Source organism: Tachyglossus aculeatus, chromosome 9 (genome assembly GCF_015852505.1).
Source record: "Tachyglossus aculeatus isolate mTacAcu1 chromosome 9, mTacAcu1.pri, whole genome shotgun sequence".
Lineage (NCBI taxonomy): Eukaryota > Metazoa > Chordata > Mammalia > Monotremata > Tachyglossidae > Tachyglossus > Tachyglossus aculeatus.
The window spans coordinates 1,999,793-2,017,578 of NC_052074.1; the positions used below are offsets into that span (position 1 = coordinate 1,999,793).

At 53.0% G+C, this 17,786-nt stretch overlaps 1 protein-coding gene across 1 annotated transcript; it reads left to right on the top strand.

Annotated features, from left to right (window-relative positions):
- Positions 1-3,071: 3,071 nt before the first annotated feature.
- On the top strand, positions 3,072-16,944 carry SOCS5 (suppressor of cytokine signaling 5). Its single transcript, XM_038751574.1, is given in 4 exon segments — positions 3,072-3,140; positions 15,315-15,584; positions 15,688-15,773; positions 15,776-16,944. Coding segments are annotated over 3 exon segments (1,257 nt in total). The 5' UTR covers positions 3,072-3,140; positions 15,315-15,342; the 3' UTR covers positions 16,705-16,944.
- Positions 16,945-17,786: the final 842 nt, after the last annotated feature.

Below are 17,786 nucleotides of genomic sequence, written 5' to 3' on the forward strand. Positions count from 1 at the left end.
CCTTAAGAGAATTCTGTTTGTTCGGACGATTTTTTGACACCCGTCTACATGTTTTGTTTTGTTGTCCGTCTTCCCCTTCGAGACTGTGAGCCCGTTGTCGGGGAGGGACCGTCTCTGTTGCCGACTTGGACTTCCCAAGCGCTTAGTACAGTGCTCTGCACACGGTAAGCGCTCTATAAATACGACTGAATAAAAGAGGGGAACGTGACTCTCAACTCTGTTACCAATCAATCGTATTTATTGAGCGCTTACTATGTGCAGAGCACTGGACTAAGCGCTTGGGAAGTCCAAGTTGGCAACATCTAGAGACGGTCCCTACCCAACAGTGGGCTCACAGTCTAGAAGGGGGAGACAGAGAACAAAACCAAACATACTAACAAAATAAAATAAATAGAATAGATATGGACAAGTAAAATAAATAAATAAATAGAGTAATAAATATGATTGATTCATTCAATTGTATTTATTGAGCGCTTACTGTGTGCAGAGAACTGGACTAAGCGCTTGGGAAGGACAAGTTGGCAACATATAGAGACAGTCCCTACCCAACAGTGGGCTCACAGTCTAGAAGGGGGAGACAGAGAACAAAACCAAACATATTAACAAAATAAAATAGATATGTACAAGTAAAATAGAGTAATAAATACGTACAAACGTACATAAACAGGTGCTGTGGGGAAGGGAAGGAGGTAGGCCGGGGGTCCTAACTTGTCCCGTCCCATTCATTTATTCATTCATTCATTCAATCGTATTTACTGAGCGCTTACTATGTGCAGAGCACTGTACTAAGCGCTTGGGAAGTACAAGTCGACAACATATAGAGACGGTCCCTACCCAACAACAGGCTCAGAGTCTAGAAGTCCCAAGCGCTTACAACAGTGCTCTGCACCTAGGAAGCGCTTGATAAATAGGATTGAATGAATGAAAGCGCTCAATAGATAGGATGGATTGATGGATGGGGCGCCCGGCCACCTTCCTGTCAGCCTTCTCCTTTCCCGTCAATCAGAGAAGCAGTGCGGCTCAGTGGAAAGAGTAGGGGCTTTAGAGTCAGAGGTCATGGGTTCAAATCTCCGCTCGGCCAATTAGCTGTGTGACTCTGGGCAAGTCACTTCACTTCCCTGTGCCTCAGTTCCCTCATCTGGAAAATGGGGATGAAGACCGCGAGCCCCCCTGGGGACAACCTGATCACCTTGTAACCTCCCCAGCTCTTAGAATGGTGCTTTCACATAGTAAGCGCTTAATAAATGCCATCATTATTATTATTATAGAAGTCCCAAGCGCTTACAACAGTGCTCGGCACCTAGGAAGCGCTCGATAAATAGGATTGAATAAATGAAAGCGCTCAATAAATAGGATTGATTGATTGATAAAAGCGCTCAATGAATAGGATGGATTGATGGATGGGGTGCCCAGTCACCTTCCCGTGAGCCTTCTCCTTTCCTGTCAATCAGGGAAGCAGTGCGGCTCAGTGGAAAGAGTACAGGCTTTGGAGTCAGAGGTCATGGGTTCAAATCCTGGCTCCACCAGTTGTCAGCTGTGTGACTCTGGGCAAGTCACTTCACTTCCCTGTGCCTCAGCATCTGTCAAATGGGGTGAAGACTGTGAGCCCCCAGTGGGACAACCTGATAATAATAATAATAATGGCATTTATTAAGCGCTTACTCTGTGCAAAGCACTGTTCTAAGCGCTGGGGAGGTTACAAGGTGATCAGGTTGTCATTCATTCAATCGTATTTATTGAGCGCTTACTGTGTGGAGAGCACTGGACTAAGTGCTTGGGAAGTCCAGGTTGGCAACATATGGAGACGGTCCCTACCCAACAGTGGGCTCACAGTCTAGAAGGGGGGAAAGACAACAAAATAAAACATATAAACCAAATAAAATAAATAGAATAAATACGTACAAGTATGTACAAGGCCTCCAGGAGGCCTTCCCAGACTGAGCCCCCTCCTTCCTCTCCCCCTCCCCATCCCCCACACCTTACCTCCTTCCCCTCCCCACAGCACCTGTATATATGGATATATGTTTGTATGGATTTATTACTCTATTTTGTTTGTACATATTCTGTTTATTTTATTTTGTTAATATGTTTTGTTTTGTTCCGTCTCCCCCTTGTAGACTGTGAGCCCGCTGTTGGGTAGGGACCATTTCTATCTGTTGCCATCTTGGACTTGCCAAGCGCTTAGTACAGTGCTCTGCACACAGTAAGCGCTCAATCAATCAATCGTATTTATTGAGCACTTACTGTGTGCAGAGCACTGGACTAAATGCTTGGGAAGTCCAACTTGGCAGCATCTAGAGACGGTCCCTACCCAACAGCGGGTTCACAGTCTAGAACGGGAGACAGAGAACAAAACAAAACATATTAACCAAATAAAATAAATAGAATAAATATGTACAAGTAAAATAAATACATAAATAGAGTAATAAATCTGTACAAACATATACAGGTGCTGTGGGGAGGGGAAGGAGGTAAGGTGGGGGGGATGGGGAGGGAGAGGAGGGGAAGAGGAAGGAGGGGGCTCACAATCTTCATCCCCATTTTCCAGATGAGGTCACTGAGGCCCAGAGAAGTAAAGTGACTTTCCCAAAGTCACACAGCTGACAGGTGGCAGAGTCGGAATTTGAACCCATGACCTCAGACTCCCAAGCCCGGGCTCTTTTCATTGAGCCACGCTGCTTCTCCGGTCACCTTGCATCCTCCCCAGCGCTTAGAACAGTGTTTTGCACATAGTAAGCGCTTAATAAATGCCATCATTATTATTATTATTAATCCAAGCTGCCCCCTCAGCCACGTGGGCGCCCCCCTTTCCCCACGTGACCCGGCCTTCCCCCGCCACGTGACCGGCGCTGCCCGGTTCCAAGATGGCGGCCGAGCCCGGCGCGCGCGCGGCCCCCTTTTCCCGCCCCGCGCGCCCATTGGTGGGCCGCGACGACGCCCCGCCCACCAGCGGCTGCCATTGGCCTCCCCCCGTGTCACTCAAGGCCTCGGCCCCGCCCCCAGGCCCGTGAGGTGTTGGCCATGCCGGAGGGGGGCGGGGCGGGCCTTGCTGTGGGGCTGAGGGGAGGCCGGACCGGACCGGACCGGATCGGACCGGCCATGGCGGGTCGCCCGAGCCCCTAGAGGAGTCGCCAAGACCGGTGAGTGCCTCGAGACCCTGGCCACCCTCAGCCCCACTCCCATCCTCCCTTGCGGGACAGTGGTCAAGGGCTGAGGGCCCCGGGGGCCGATGGGAGACTTTGGTCAAGGGGATGGGCCGCTGTGGATGGGAGAGTTTGGTCAAGGAGATGGGAGAGTGTGGTCATGGGGGCGGCAGCCCCCGGGGGTGGGTGGGAGAGTTTGGTCAAGGGGATGGGAGAGTGTGGTCAAGGGGGTGGCCGCCCCCGGGGGTGGATGGGAGAGTTTGGTCAAGGGGATGGGAGAGTGTGGTCATGGTGGCAGCCCCCTGGGGTGGATGGGAGAGTTTGGTCAGGGGGATGGGGGAGGGGGGTCAGGGGGTGGCAGCCCCCTGGGGTGGATGGGAGAGTTTGGTCAAGGATGGTCATGGGAGAGGGTGGTCAGGGGGGTGGCAGCCCCCTGGGGTGGATGGGAGAGTTTGGTCAAGGGGATGGGGGAGGCTGGTCATGGGGTGGCAGGCCCCGGGGGTGGGTGGGAGAGTTTGGTCAAGGGTGGTCATGGGGGTGGCAGCCCCGGGGGTGGATGGGAGAGTTTGGTCAGGGGTTGTCAGCCCCCAGGGGTGAATGGGAGAGCTTGGTCGAGGGCATGGGGGAGGGTGGTCAGGGGGTGGCAGTCCCAGGGTGGATGGGAGAGTTTGGTCAGGGGGATGGGGGAGGGTGGTCATGGGGTGGCAGCCCTGGGGGTGGATGGGAGAGTGTGGGCAGGGGTTGTCAGTCCCCAGGGGTGGATGGGAGAGTTTGGTTAAGGGGATGGGGGAGGCTGGGCAGGGGGTGTCAGTCCCAGGGGTGGAAGGGAGAGTTTGGTCAAGGGGATGGGGAAGGGTGGGCAGGGAGGTGTCAGTCCCCAGGGGTGGATGGGAGAGTTAGGTCAGAGGGATGGGGGAGGGTGGTCATGGGGGTGTCAGCCCCCTGGGCGTGGATGGGAGAGTTTGGTCAAGGAGATGGGAGAGTGTGGTCATTGGGGTGGCAGCCCCCCGGGGTGGATGGGAGAGTTTGGTCAGGGGAATGGGGGAGGGGGGTCATGGGGGTGGCAGCCCCCAGGGATGGATGGGAGAGTTTGGTCAAGGGGATGGGGGACAGTGGTCAGGGGGTGGCAGCCCCCGGGGGTGGATGGGAGAGTTTGGTCAAAGGGATGGGGGAGGGCGGTCATGGGCTGGCAGTCCCCAGGGGTGGATGGGAGAGTTTGGTCAAGGGGATGGGGGAGGGTGGGCAGGGGGTGGCAGCCCCAAGGGATGGAGGGGGTGCTCATGGGTTGTCTGTCCCAGACCTGGGGTGGAAAGTAGTCAGTGAAGGCCATTCAGGGGATGGGGAGGGGGATTCAGGGGGAGGGGGGTCGTCAGGGGCCATCATTAGTCCTGGGGGGGTGGTCAGAGAGGTGGGCAGTCAGGGGATGGAGAGGGGAATGGTCAAGGGCCATCAGCCTCCGGGGAGGGGGGAGAGGTTAGGAGCTGTTGTTTGGAGGGGAGGGGAAGGTCCTGGGATGCCAGGCTGCGGGCAGGGCTGATTCTAGTTGGGTAAGGGAGACAGGGAAGTTCCCTGAGCAGATTAGAACCACAGTGGCCCGGGACCTTGGAGTCCTGTATATCGGTATATATGTTTGTACATATTTATTACTCTATTTATTTCTTTATTTTACTTGTACATATTTATTCTATTTATTGTATTTTGTTAATACGTTTTGTTTTGTTCATTCAATCGTATTTATTGAGCGCTTACTGTGTGCAGAGCACTGTACTAAGCGCTTGGGAAGTCCAAGTTGGCAACATATAGAGATGGTCCCTACCCAACAGTGGGCTCACAGTCTAGAAAGTGGGCTCACACTGTCTCCCCCTTCTAGACAGTGTGACAGAGTGACAGTGTGACAGAGCCCAAGCGGGCTCACAGTCTTCATCCCCATTTTCCAGATAAGGGAACTGAGGCCCCCCCGTGGGACAACCTGCTCACCTTGTAACCTCCCCCGCGCTTAGAACAGTGCTCTGTACGTAGTAAGGGCTTAATAAATGCCATCATTATTATTATTCTATAAGAAGTGCTTCATAGATACCATTTAAAGAAAAAAATAGGACATTCATCTGCTCAGCCGTAGTCTTTAATTGTAGAAAACTGCACTGAACTACTGTAAAACCAGCATTTACGAACTGACCTCTCAGCCGCCATGTATTTAAGTCTGCTCTAATTATCTTAGAGCAGAGAAGCGAGAAGCAGCGTGGCTCAGTGGAAAGAGCCCAGGCTTTGGAGTCAGAGGTCATGGGTTCAAATCCCGGCCCGGCCAACTGTCAGCTGGGTGACTTTGGGCGAGTCACTTCACTTCTCTGGGCCTCAGTTCGCTCATCTCTAAAATGGGGATGAAGGCTGTGAGCCCCCCGTGGGACAACCTGATCACCTTGTAACCTCCCCAGCACTTAGAACAGTGCTTTGCATGTAGTAAGCGCTTAATAAATGCCATTATTATTATTATTATTCTATAGGAAGCGCTTCACAGATACTATTTAAAGAAAAAAGATACCATTCATCTGCTCAGCCATATTCTTTAATTGTAGAAAACTGTACTGAACTACTGTAGTAACAGCATTTACGAACTGATTTATACCCCCTCAGCCGTCATGTATTCCGTAAGCCGTCATGGAAGCCGTCATGTAAGTCTGTTGTATTTATCTTAGAGCAGAGAAACGAAAAGCAGCATGGCTCAGTGGAAAGAGCCCGGGCTTTGGAGTCAGGGGTCATGGGTTCAAATCCTGGCCCGGCCAACTGTCAGCTGGTTGACTTTGGGCAAGTCACTTCACTTCTCTGGGCCTCAGTTCGCTCATCTGTAAAATGGGGATTAAGACTGTGAGCCCCCCGTGGGACAACCTGATCACCTTGTAACCTCCCCAGCACTTAGAACAGTGCTTTGCACATAGTAAGCGCTTAATAAATGCCATCATTATTATTATTATTATATAGGAAGCGCTTCACAGTGCTTCTTTTAGACTGTGAGCCCACTGTTGGGTAGGGACTGTCTCTATATGTTGCCAACTTGTACTTCCCAAGCACTTAGTACAGTGCTCTGCACACAGTAAGTGCTCAATAAATGCGATTGATTGATTGATTGATTCACAGATACCATTTAAAGAAAAAAGATACCATTCATCCGCTCAGCCGTATTCTTTAATTGTAGAAAACTGTACTGAACTACTGTAGAAACGGCATTTACGAACTGATTTATACCCCCTCAGCCGTCATGTATTCCTAAGCCGTCATGTAAGTCTGTTGTATTTATCTTCGAGCAGAGAAGCGAGAAGCGGCATGGCTCCATGGAAAGAGCCCGTCCGCATGTTTTATTTCGTCGTCCGGCTCCCCCTTCTAGGCTGGGAGCCCGTTGTCGGGCAGGGACCGTCCCTACTCTCTGATCTCCCATCCTCGTGTCTCTCCCCACTTCAATCCGTACTTCATGCCGCTGCCCGGATTATCTTTGTCCAGAAACGCTCTGGGCATATCACTCCCCTCCTCAAAACTCTCCAGTGGCTCCCAATCAATCTGCGCATCAGGCAGAAACTCCTCCCCCTGGGCTTCCAGGCTGTCCATCCATCCCCTCGCCCCCTCCTCCCTCACCTCCCTTCTCTCCTTGTCCAGCCCAGCCCGCACCCTCCGCTCCTCCGCCGCTAATCTCCTCACCGTTAGGCCTCGTTCTCGCCTGTCCCGCCATCGACCCCCGGCCCACGTCCTCCCCCTGGCCTGGAATGCCCCCAATCCCTCTGCCCATCCGCCAAGTTCGCTCTCTTCCTCCCTTCAAGGCCCTGCTGAGAGCTCACCTCCTCCAGGAGGCCTTCCCACACTGAGCCCCTTCCTTCCTCTCCCCCTCGTCCCCCTCTCCATCCCCCCCATCTTACCTCCTTCCCTTCCCCACAGCACCTGTATATATGTTTGTACATATTTATTGCTCTATTTATTTGTTTTACTTGTCCATATCCTATTTATTTTATTTTGTTAGTATGTTTGGTTTTGTTCTCTGTCTCCCCCTTTAAGACTGTGAGCCCGCTGTTGGGTAGGGACTGTCTCTAGATGTTGCCAACTTGGACTTCCCAAGCGCTTAGTACACTGCTCTGCACACAGTAAGCGCTCAATAAATGCGATTGATGATGATAGATGTTGCCGACTTGGACTTCCCAAGCGCTTAGCCCAGTGCTCTGCACGCAGGAAGCGCTCAGTAAATACGATTGAACGAATGGGAGCGCGGGCACAGGCTTGCAGAAGCGCTCTGGATCTCTGCGGGGGTGGGGGTCCGGCCCTGGGGCGGTGGGCCTGATGCCCGGGAACGTACTGGCCGCGGCTCCCCCCCCCCCGTCCCCCAAGTAGCCCGCGGGCTCGCAGTGCACAGAGCGGGGAAGCAGGCCCCTGGCTACCGAGGGAGACGAAAATCATCGCGAGTGGCCGCAGCTCATTCCCTGCATTCGCCTCCCCCGACTCCCACCCAGGCCCAGGAAGGCAAGGTTCAGGGTTGAAATGGGTGTATTTATTGAGTGCCTTCCACGTGCAGAGCGCCGTCCTAAGCCTTGGGAGAGTGTAACAGAACCACCGACAGACACGTTCCCTGCCCACAACGAGCCTCCGGTCCAGAAGGAGACCAGAAGCGCATCCCAAGACGACCCCAACAGTCGCGTCCTCCGGTCCCGGCTCCCGCCGTCCGTCGGCGTCCCCGTCCCCTCCGGACCCTTCTGCAGAGTTGCCGCGTCCTTCCAGACGGGCCCGATTTATCCCGGCGCCCTCCTCTCTCCGCTTTCCCGTCGGGCCTCCCCGCAGACGCGGGCCTTCTCCCCCTGAGAGACGCCCACCGGGTCCTGGTCGGGCCCGGCCACCGCACGGTTAAAGCCGACGTCACCGTCTCTTTCTAAAATTAGAACGGCTCCTCGGGTGCTCGCGTCTTTCCAGAGGAACAGCGGAAATCTTCAAAAAGGATCGACCGCCGCTTCCCTGCCCGGAACGAGCGGGCGAGCCCGCCACCCTGAAGGACCGCCGCCGGCATCCCGCGTCTGGGGAGGAGGGGGCTCCCGGAGCGGCGTTGGGAAGCTCTTGTCCCACCGCTTCGCCCCGGGGGGGTCCGGTCGGGAAGAGCGGCGCGGCGACGGCCCTGGGGCCCTCCGGGGTCCCACTTGGGGCCAACCGAGTCCGGGTTTCAGAACGAGGCGGGCCCGTCCGACCCCCCGCTCCGTGGCCCGGAGGGAATTTTCAGGTAAGCGGTCGGGAGCGGCGGTCCCGAGGTCCGGACGCTGATGGACGGAGGGGGCCCCGTCCCGGAGGGGTCGTCGTCATCATCATCATCATCATCAATCGTATTTATTGAGCGCTTACTATGTGCAGAGCACTGTACTAAGTGCTTGGGAAGTACAAATTGGCAACATCGTCCCCCTCTCCATCCCCCCGTCTTACCTCCTTCCCTTCCCCACAGCACCTGTATATATGTATATATGGTTGTACATATTTATTACTCTATTTATTTATTTATTTATTTATTTTACTTGTACATTTCTATCCTACTTATTTTATTTTGTTGGTATGTTTGGTTCTGTTCTCTGTCTCCCCCTTTTAGACTGTGAGCCCACTGTTGGGTAGCGACTGTCTCTATGTGATGCCAATTTGTACTTCCCAAGCGCTTAGTACAGTGCTCTGCACATAGTAAGCGCTCAGTAAATACGATTGATTGATTGATTGATTGATTGATAGAGACAGTCCCTACCCAACAGTGGGCTCACAGTCTAAAAGGGGGAGACAGAGAACAAAACCAAACATACCGACGAAATAAAATAAATAGAATAGAATCATCATCACGGTTTTTGTTCGTTCATTCAGTCGTATTTATTGAGCGCTTACTGTGTGCAGAGCACTGGACTGAGCGCCTGGGAAGTACAATTTGGCAACCGCTACCCAACAGCGGGCTCACAGGCCAGAAGAGCACAGTCAGAGCACTGTACTGAGCGCTGGGGAAGAACACGGTCACGGCTGGTCAGCGAGGCGGCTCAGCGGGAGGAGGCCGGCTCCCTGTTTCCGCGAAGAAAGTGGCAGATTTGTGTGCGTGGCGGCGGCGGCGGCGGGGGCGATCAGTAAGCAGGTGGCCCTTCTGAGGTCCCGGTCATTCAGGGCGGCCAGCACAGGTCCCGGGGGTCCGGCGTGGCGTGGCAGGGGGTCTCACCTCTTCGCTGACCAGCCGTCATCCCCGGGACCGGCTCCCTCCTCCCTGCACCGTGGCCGGGGGCTCCGGGGCACAGCTGGCCGCATCCTTTTTTTTTTTTTTTTTTTTTTTAATGGCATTTATTAAGCGCTTACTATGTGCAAAGCACTGTTCTAAGCGCTGGGGAGGTTACAAGGCAATCAGGTTGTCCCACAGGGGGCTCACAGTCTTCATCCCCATTTTGCAGATGAGGTAACTGAGGCCCAGAGAAGTTAAGTGACTTGCCCAAAGTCACACAGCTGACAATTGGCAGAGCCGGGATTTGAACCCATGACCTTTGACTCCAAAGCCCGGGCTCTTTCCACTGAGCCACGCTGCTTCTCCTTGGACCTCGCCCACCCCTGTATCCACCCCGGCACTTAGTACATCCATTCATTCATTCAGTCGTATTTATCGAGCGCTTACTGTGTGCAGAGCACTGGACTAAGCGCTTGGGAAGGACAAGTTTTAGACTGCGAGCCCACTTTTAGACTGTGAGCCCACTGTTGGGTAGGGACTGTCTCTATGTGATGCCAATTTGTACTTCCCAAGCGCTCAGTACAGTGCTCTGCACATAGTAAGCGCTCAGTAAATACGATTGATTGATTGATTGACAAGTTGGCAACAGATAGAGACAGTGTCTGGCACAGAGTAAGCACTTAACAGATACCACAATGCTGAGGATGCTGATGAGGTGCATCTAGCTTTATTTTTCAAGCGCTTAGTACAGTGCTCTGCACATAGTAAGCGCTCAATAAATACGATTGATTGATTCTATTTATCCTGATGACACCCGTCCACATGTTTGGATGTCCGTCTCCCCCCTTCTAGACCGTGAGGTCGCTGTTGGGTAGGGACCGTCTCTAGATGTTGGCAATTTGTACTTCCCAAGCGCTTAGTACAGTGCTCTGCACATAGTAAGCGCTCAATAAATTCGATTGATGATGAATAAACACGATTGAATGAATGACTAGCTGAGTATGGTATTTATGGAGCTCTTCATTCATTCAAGCGCTTAGTCCAGTGCTATTCTATTGCTGTTCTATTTTGTTAAGGATCAATCAATCAATCAGTCGTATTTATTGAGCGCTTACTGTGTGCAGAGCACTGTACTAAGCGCTTGGGAAGTCCAAGTTGGCAACATCTAGAGACGGTCCCTCCCCAACAGTGGGCTCACAGTCTAGAAGGATGTGCATTTGGCTTTATTTCTATTTCTTCTGATGACTTGACACCCGTCCACATTCATTCATTCATTCAGTCGTATTTATTGAGCGCTTACTGTGTGCAGAGCACCGTACTAAGCGCTTGGGAAGGCCAAGTTGGCAACATCTAGAGACGGTCCCTCCCCAACAGTGGGCTCACAGTCTAGAAGGATGTGCATTTGGCTTTATTTCTATTTCTTCTGATGACTTGACACCCGTCCACATTCATTCGTTCATTCATTCAATCGTATTTATTGAGCGCTTACTGTGTGCAGAGCACTGTACTAAGCGCTTGGGAAGGCCAAGTTGGCAACATCTAGAGACGGTCCCTCCCCAACAGTGGGCTCACAGTCTAGAAGGATGTGCATTTGGCTTTATTTCTATTTCTTCTGATGACTTGACACCCGTCCACATTTCATTCGTTCATTCATTCAGCCGTATTTATTGAGCGCTTACTGTGTGCAGAGCACCGTACTGAGCGCTTGGGAAGTACAATCAATCAATCAATCAATCAATCGTATTTATTGAGCGCTTACTGTGTGCAGAGCACTGTACTAAGCGCTTGGGAAGTACAAGTTGGCAACATATAGAGACAGTCCCTACCCAACAGTGGGCTCACAGTCTAAGAGGGGGAGACAGAACAAAACCAAACATACTAACAAAATAAAATAGAATAGATATGTAAAAGTAAAATAAATAAATAAATAGAGTAATAAATATGTACAAGCATATACATATATATGGGTGTGTGTATATATATATATATGTATATATATATATATATGTATAGAAGTACAAGTTGGCAACATAATGCTTTGTTGCCTCATGTTTTGTTTTGATGTCTGTCTCCCCCTTCTAGACTGTGAGCCCACTGTTGGGTAGGGACCGTCTCTATATTATGCCAACTTGGACTTCCCAAGCGCTTAGTCCAGTGCTCTGAGCGCTCAATAAATACGATTGAATGAATGAATGAATGAATGACTAGCCGATGGTTCCTCTGCTCCTCCTCCCCTCCCCATCGCCCCAACTCCCTCCCTCTGCTCTACCTCCTTCCCCCGCCCCCCCCCACAGCACTGGTGTATATATGTACATATTTATTACTCCATTTTATAAATGATGTGTATAGATCTATAATTGTATTTATTTATTTTGATGCGATTGATGCCTGTCTACTTGTTTTTTTGTGTTGCCCTTCTCCCCCTTCTAGACTGTGGCCCGTTGTTGGGTAACGATTGTCTCCATCTGTTGCCACATTGTCCTTTCCAAGGGCTTAATACAGTGCTCTGCACACAGTAAACACTCAATAAATACGGTCGAATGAATGAATGAACTGAGCCCGCTACATAATTAGGAGACCAAATTACTCATGAGAATGATTGTGAAGCCGGTGGAAAATGTAAACTGCACTGTAAACACTTAATAATTTTGTATGCATTTATTACTTTGTACGTATTTATTACTCTATTTTATTTGTACATATTTATTACTTTATTTTATTCGTACGTATTTATTCTATTTATTTTATTTTGTTAATATGTTTTGTTTTGTTCTCTGTCTCCCCCTTCTAGACTGTGAGCCTGCTGTCGGGTAGGGACTGTCTCTAGATGTTGCCAACATGGACTTCCCAAGCGCTTAGTCCAGTGCTCTGCACACAGTAAGCGCCCAATAAATACGATTGAATGAAGGAATGAATCTGTGGAGCTCTTCAGTCATTCAATCATTCAAGAGCTTAGTCCAGTGCTATTCTCCTGCTATTCCATTTTGTTAAGGATGTGCATTTGGCTTTATTTCTATTTCTTCTGATGACTTGACACCCGTCCACATTCATTCGTTCATTCATTCAATCGCATTTATTGAGCGCTTACTGTGTGCAGAGCACCGTACTAAGCGCTTGGGAAGTACAAGTTGGCAACATAATGTTTTGTTGCCACATGTTTTGTTGTGTCGTCTGTCTCCCCCTTCTAGACTGTGAGCCCGCTGTCGGGCAGGGACTGTCCCTAGATGTTGCCGACTTGGACTTCCCAAGCGCTTAGTACAGTGCTCTGCACACAGTAAGTGCTCAATAAATACGATTGAATGAATGAGTGACTAGCTGAGAATGGTATTTGTGGAGCTCTTACTTCATTCATTCATTCATTGAATCATTCAAGCGCTTAGTCCAGTGCTCTGCACACAGTAAGCGCTCAGTAAATACGGATGAATGAATTAAACTGCCTTGCCACCCCTGCCTGCCATGTGGGACAGGAACTGGGCCTGATCTGATTTGCAGCGTTCAGCCCAGTGTTTGCACCTAACAAACACTTCGAAAGTCCCTTTCCCCAAGCCACAGGCTTTGGAGTTTTCAAATGGGGCAGATTTATTTGTACAGATTTATTACTCTATACATATTTACTATTCTATTTTGTTAACGATGTGCATTTGGCTTTATTTCTATTTATTCTGATGACTTGACACCCGTCCACATGTTCGGTTTTGATGTCTGTCTCCCCCTTCTAGACTGGGAGCCCGCCGTCGGGTAGGGACCGTCTCTAGATGTGGCCGACTTGGACTTCCCAAGCGCTTAGTACAGTGCTCTGCACACAGTAATAATAATGATGGCATTTATTAAGCGCTTACTATGTGCAAAGCACTGTACTAAGCGCTGGGGAACTTACAGGGTGATCAGGTTGTCCCACGTGGGGCTCACGGTCTTAATCAATCAATCGTATTTATTGAGCGCTTACTGTGTGCAGAGCACTGTACTAAGCGCTTGGGAAGTACAAGTTGGCAACATGTAGAGACAGTCATCATCATCATCAATCGTATTTATTGAGCGCTTACTATGTGCAGAGCACTGTACTAAGCGCTTGGGAAGTACAAATTGGCAACATATAGAGACAGTCCCTACCCAGCGGTGGGCTCACAGTCTAAAAGGGGGAGACAGAGAACAAAACCAAACATACTAACAAAATAAAATAAATAGAATAGATATGTACAAGTAAAATAAATAAATAAATAGAGTAATAAATCTGTACAAACATATATACATCTATGCAGGTGCTGTGGGGAAGGGAAGGAGGTAAGATCGGGGGGATGGAGAGGGGGACGAGGGGGAGAGGAAGGAAGGGGCTCAGTCTGGGAAGGCCTCCAGTCTAGAAGGGGGGAGACAGAGAACAAAACCAAACATATTAACAAAATAAAATGGACTAGATATGTACAAGTAAAATAACGATTGAATGAATGAATGAGTAGCTGAGTATGGTATTTGTGGAGCTTTTACTTCATTCATTCATTCAATCATTCAAGCGCTTAGTCCAGTGCTCTGCACACAGTAAGCGCTCAATAAATACGAATGAATGAATGAAACTGCCTTGCCACCCCTGCCTGCCATGTGGGACAGGAACTGGGCCTGATCTGATTGCAGGGTTCAGCCCAGTGTTTGCTCGGCACATAAAAAACACTTCAAAAGTCCCTTTCCCCAAGCCACAGGCTTTGGAGTTTTCAAATGGGGCAGATTTATTTGTACAGATTTATTACTCTATGCATATTTACTATTCTATTTATTTTGTTACGGATGTGCAATTAGCTTTAATTCTGTTTGTTCCGACGACCTGACGCCCGTCCGCGTGTTTCGTTTTGTCGTCCGTCTCCCCCTTCTAGACTGTGAGCCCGCTGTCGGGTAGGGACCGTCTCTATATGTTGCCGTCTTGGACTTCCCAAGCGCTTAGTACGGTGCTCTGCACACAGTAAGCGCTCAGTCAATACGAATGAATGAATTAAACTGCCTTGCTACCCCTGACTGCCGTGTGGGACGGGAACTGGGCCTGATCGGATTTCGAGCCCGCTGTCGGGTAGGGACCGTCTCTATATGTTGCCGACTTGGACTTCCCAAGCGCTTAGTCCGGTGCTCTGCACACAGTAAGCGCTCAGTAAATACGATTGATTGATCGATTGGTTATATGTTGCCGACTTGGACTTCCCAAGCGCTTAGTCCGGTGCTCTGCACACAGTAAGCGCTCAATAAATACGATTTATTGATTGATTGGTTATATGTTGCCGACTTGGACTTCCCAAGCGCTTAGTCCGGTGCTCTGCACACAGTAAGCGCTCAACAGATACGATTGATTGATTGATTGATTGGTTATATGTTGCCGACTTGGACTTCCCAAGCGCTTAGTCCGGTGCTCTGCACACAGTAAGCGCTCAATAAATAAATACGATTGATTGATTGATTGGTTATATGTTGCCGACTTGGACTTCCCAAGCGCTTAGTCCGGTGCTCTGCACACAGTAAGCGCTCAACAGATACGATTGATTGATTGGTTATATGTTGCCGACTTGGACTTCCCAAGCGCTTAGTCCGGTGCTCTGCACACAGTAAGCGCTCAATAAATACGATTTATTGATTGATTGGTTATATGTTGCCGACTTGGACTTCCCAAGCGCTCAGTCCGGTGCTCTGCACACAGTAAGCGCTCAATAAATACGATTGATTGATTGATTGGTTATATGTTGCCGACTTGGACTTCCCAAGCGCTTAGTCCGGTGCTCTGCACACAGTAAGGGCTCAACAGATACGATTGAATGAATGACTGTACGACAACTTGATCACCTCGTAAGCTCCCCAGCGCTTAGGATGGTGCTTTGCACAGAGTAAGCGCTTAACAGATGCCACCGTTGTGAAGTTCAGCGGCCGATCGGGACCATCCCCGCCCCGTCCGGCGGCGCCCCACGTTCCCGGAGTAACTGGCGTCTCTCCGTCCCCGTCCCCAGCCCCGTCCCTCCAGGTGCCCCCCAGCCCATGGAGAAGGTGGGGAAGATGTGGAGCCACTTCGTGTACCGATGCCAGGCCCTCTTCAGCCCCGAGGCCGGGCGGCCCGACGACGGGGCGGACGCCGTCCGGGAGCGGGGTGACGGGCCGGGCCCCCGGCGGAGGAGGAGGCGGCGGCGGCGGCAGCGGCGGCGGAGGTGGGCGCGGCGGCAGGACGACGACCGGGAGGAGCAGGAGGGCAGCCCGTCGGGGGGAGAGCGGGGCGCGGGGCGGTCGGAAGCGCTCCCCCGAGGCGGCGGCGGCGGAGGTAGGGGCCGAGGGCCCGCGGCTGGCCCGCGGGGACTCGTACTCGCGGCACGCCCCGTGGGGCGGGAGGAAGGACCGGGCCGGCCCGGCCCGGGACCCCGCCAAGCGGCCGGGGCGCCCGCGGGGCGCGGGGCGGCGGCGGCGGGGGGGCCGGCGGGGGCCGGGCGCTCCCTGCCCCAGCGGCTGCGGGACGCGGTGGGGCTCTGCTTCCCGCCGCGGGGGCCGCCCCCCGGCCCGCCCGGGCCCCCCTCGGCCTGCAAGCGGAAGATCCACCTGTCGGAGCTCATGCTGGACGCCTGCCCCTTCCCGGCGGGCTCGGAGCTGGCCCGCAAGTGGCACCTCATCAAGCGGCACACGGCGCCCGCGGGGCCCGAGGAGGAGGACGAGGAGGACCGCCTGCGGGAGCGGCGGCGGCTGAGCATCGAGGCGGGCGTGGACCCGCCGCCCCACGCCCAGATCCACAGCCGGGAGGCCCGCGGGGGCCCCGCCGGGGGCGCGGGGGCCCCGGCCCGCCCGCCCGAGCCGGGCCCGGCCCCGGGGGGCTGGAGGGTGCACACGCAGATCGACTACATCCACTGCCTGGTCCCCGACCTGCTGCAGATCACGGGCAGCCCCTGCTACTGGGGGGTGATGGACCGCTACCAGGCCGAGGCCCTGCTGGAGGGCAAGCCCGAGGGCACCTTCCTGCTGCGCGACTCGGCCCAGGAGGACTACCTCTTCTCCGTCAGCTTCCGCCGCTACAACCGCTCGCTCCACGCCCGCATCGAGCAGTGGAACCACAACTTCAGCTTCGACGCCCACGACCCGGGCGTCTTCCACGCGGGCACGGTGACGGGGCTGCTGGAGCACTACAGGGACCCCGGCTCCTGCATGTTCTTCGAGCCGCTGCTCACCTCCTGCCTCAACCGGACCTTCCCCTTCCGCCTGCAGCACATCTGCCGGGCCGTCATCTGCCGCCTCACCACCTACGACGGCATCGACGGGCTGCCCCTGCCCGCCGCGCTGCGGGACTTCCTCAAGGAGTACCACTACAAGCAGAAGGTCCGCGTGCGCTGGCTGGAGCGCGAACCCGGCCAGGCCGACTAGGCCCCCGGAAAGGTCCGTGAGCCCGCCGTCGGGCAGGGACCGGCTCTCGATGCTGCCAGCCTGGACTTCCCCAGCGCTTAGCACGGTGCCCTGCCCACGGGAAGCGCTCAATAAATACGATTGAACGAATCCCAAGGAGAGCATCCCCCGTCCCGTCTCCCCGAGCCAGACCCACCCTTCGACCCCCACCCAAGCCGGTTTGAGAAGAATCGCCCCCCGCGCGGTAGCCTCTCCTCGCTCAGTCCCGCGTTTTATAATAATAATAATTATAAGATTGGTATTTAAGCGCTTATGATGTGCAAAGCACTGTTCTAAGCGCTCGGGGGGGGGAATACAAGGAGATGAGGTTGTCCCACGTGGGGCTCACGGTCTTCATCCCCATTTTCCAGATGAGGGGACCGAGGACCAGAGAAGCGAAGTGACTTGCCCTGGGTCACAAGGCAGGCATTCGAACCCATGACCTCTGGCTCCCAAGCCCGCGTCCTTTCCACCGAGCCACGCTGTTTTTTGTGTAAAGGCCCGGGGTGAAGATGTGGGGCTCACCGTCTTCATCCCCATTTTACAGATGAGGGAACCGAGGGCCAGAGAAGGGAAGTGACCTGCCCCGAGGTCACACGGCAGGCGTGCGGGGGAGGCGGGATTCGAACCCCTGACCTCTGGCTCCCAAGCCCGCCTCCTTTCCACCGAGCCACGCTGTTTTGTGTAAAGGCCCGGGGTGAAGATGTGGGGCTCACCGTCTTCATCCCCATTTTACAGATGAGGGAACTGAGGCCCAGACAAGTGAAGTGACCTGCCCGAGGTCACACGGCAGGCATGCGGGGGAGGCGGGATTCGAACCCATGATTTCTGGCTCCCAAGCCCGCGTCCTTTCCACCGAGCCACGTTGTTTTGTGTAAAGGCCCGGGGTGAAGATGTGGGGCTCACTGTCTTCATCCCCATTTTACAGATGAGGGAACCGAGGCCCAGAGAAGCAAAGTGACCTGCCCGAGGTCACACGGCGGGGAGGCGGGGGAGGCGGGATTCGAACCCATGACCTCTGGCTCCCAAGCCCGCCCCCTTTCCACCGAGCCATGTTGCTTTGT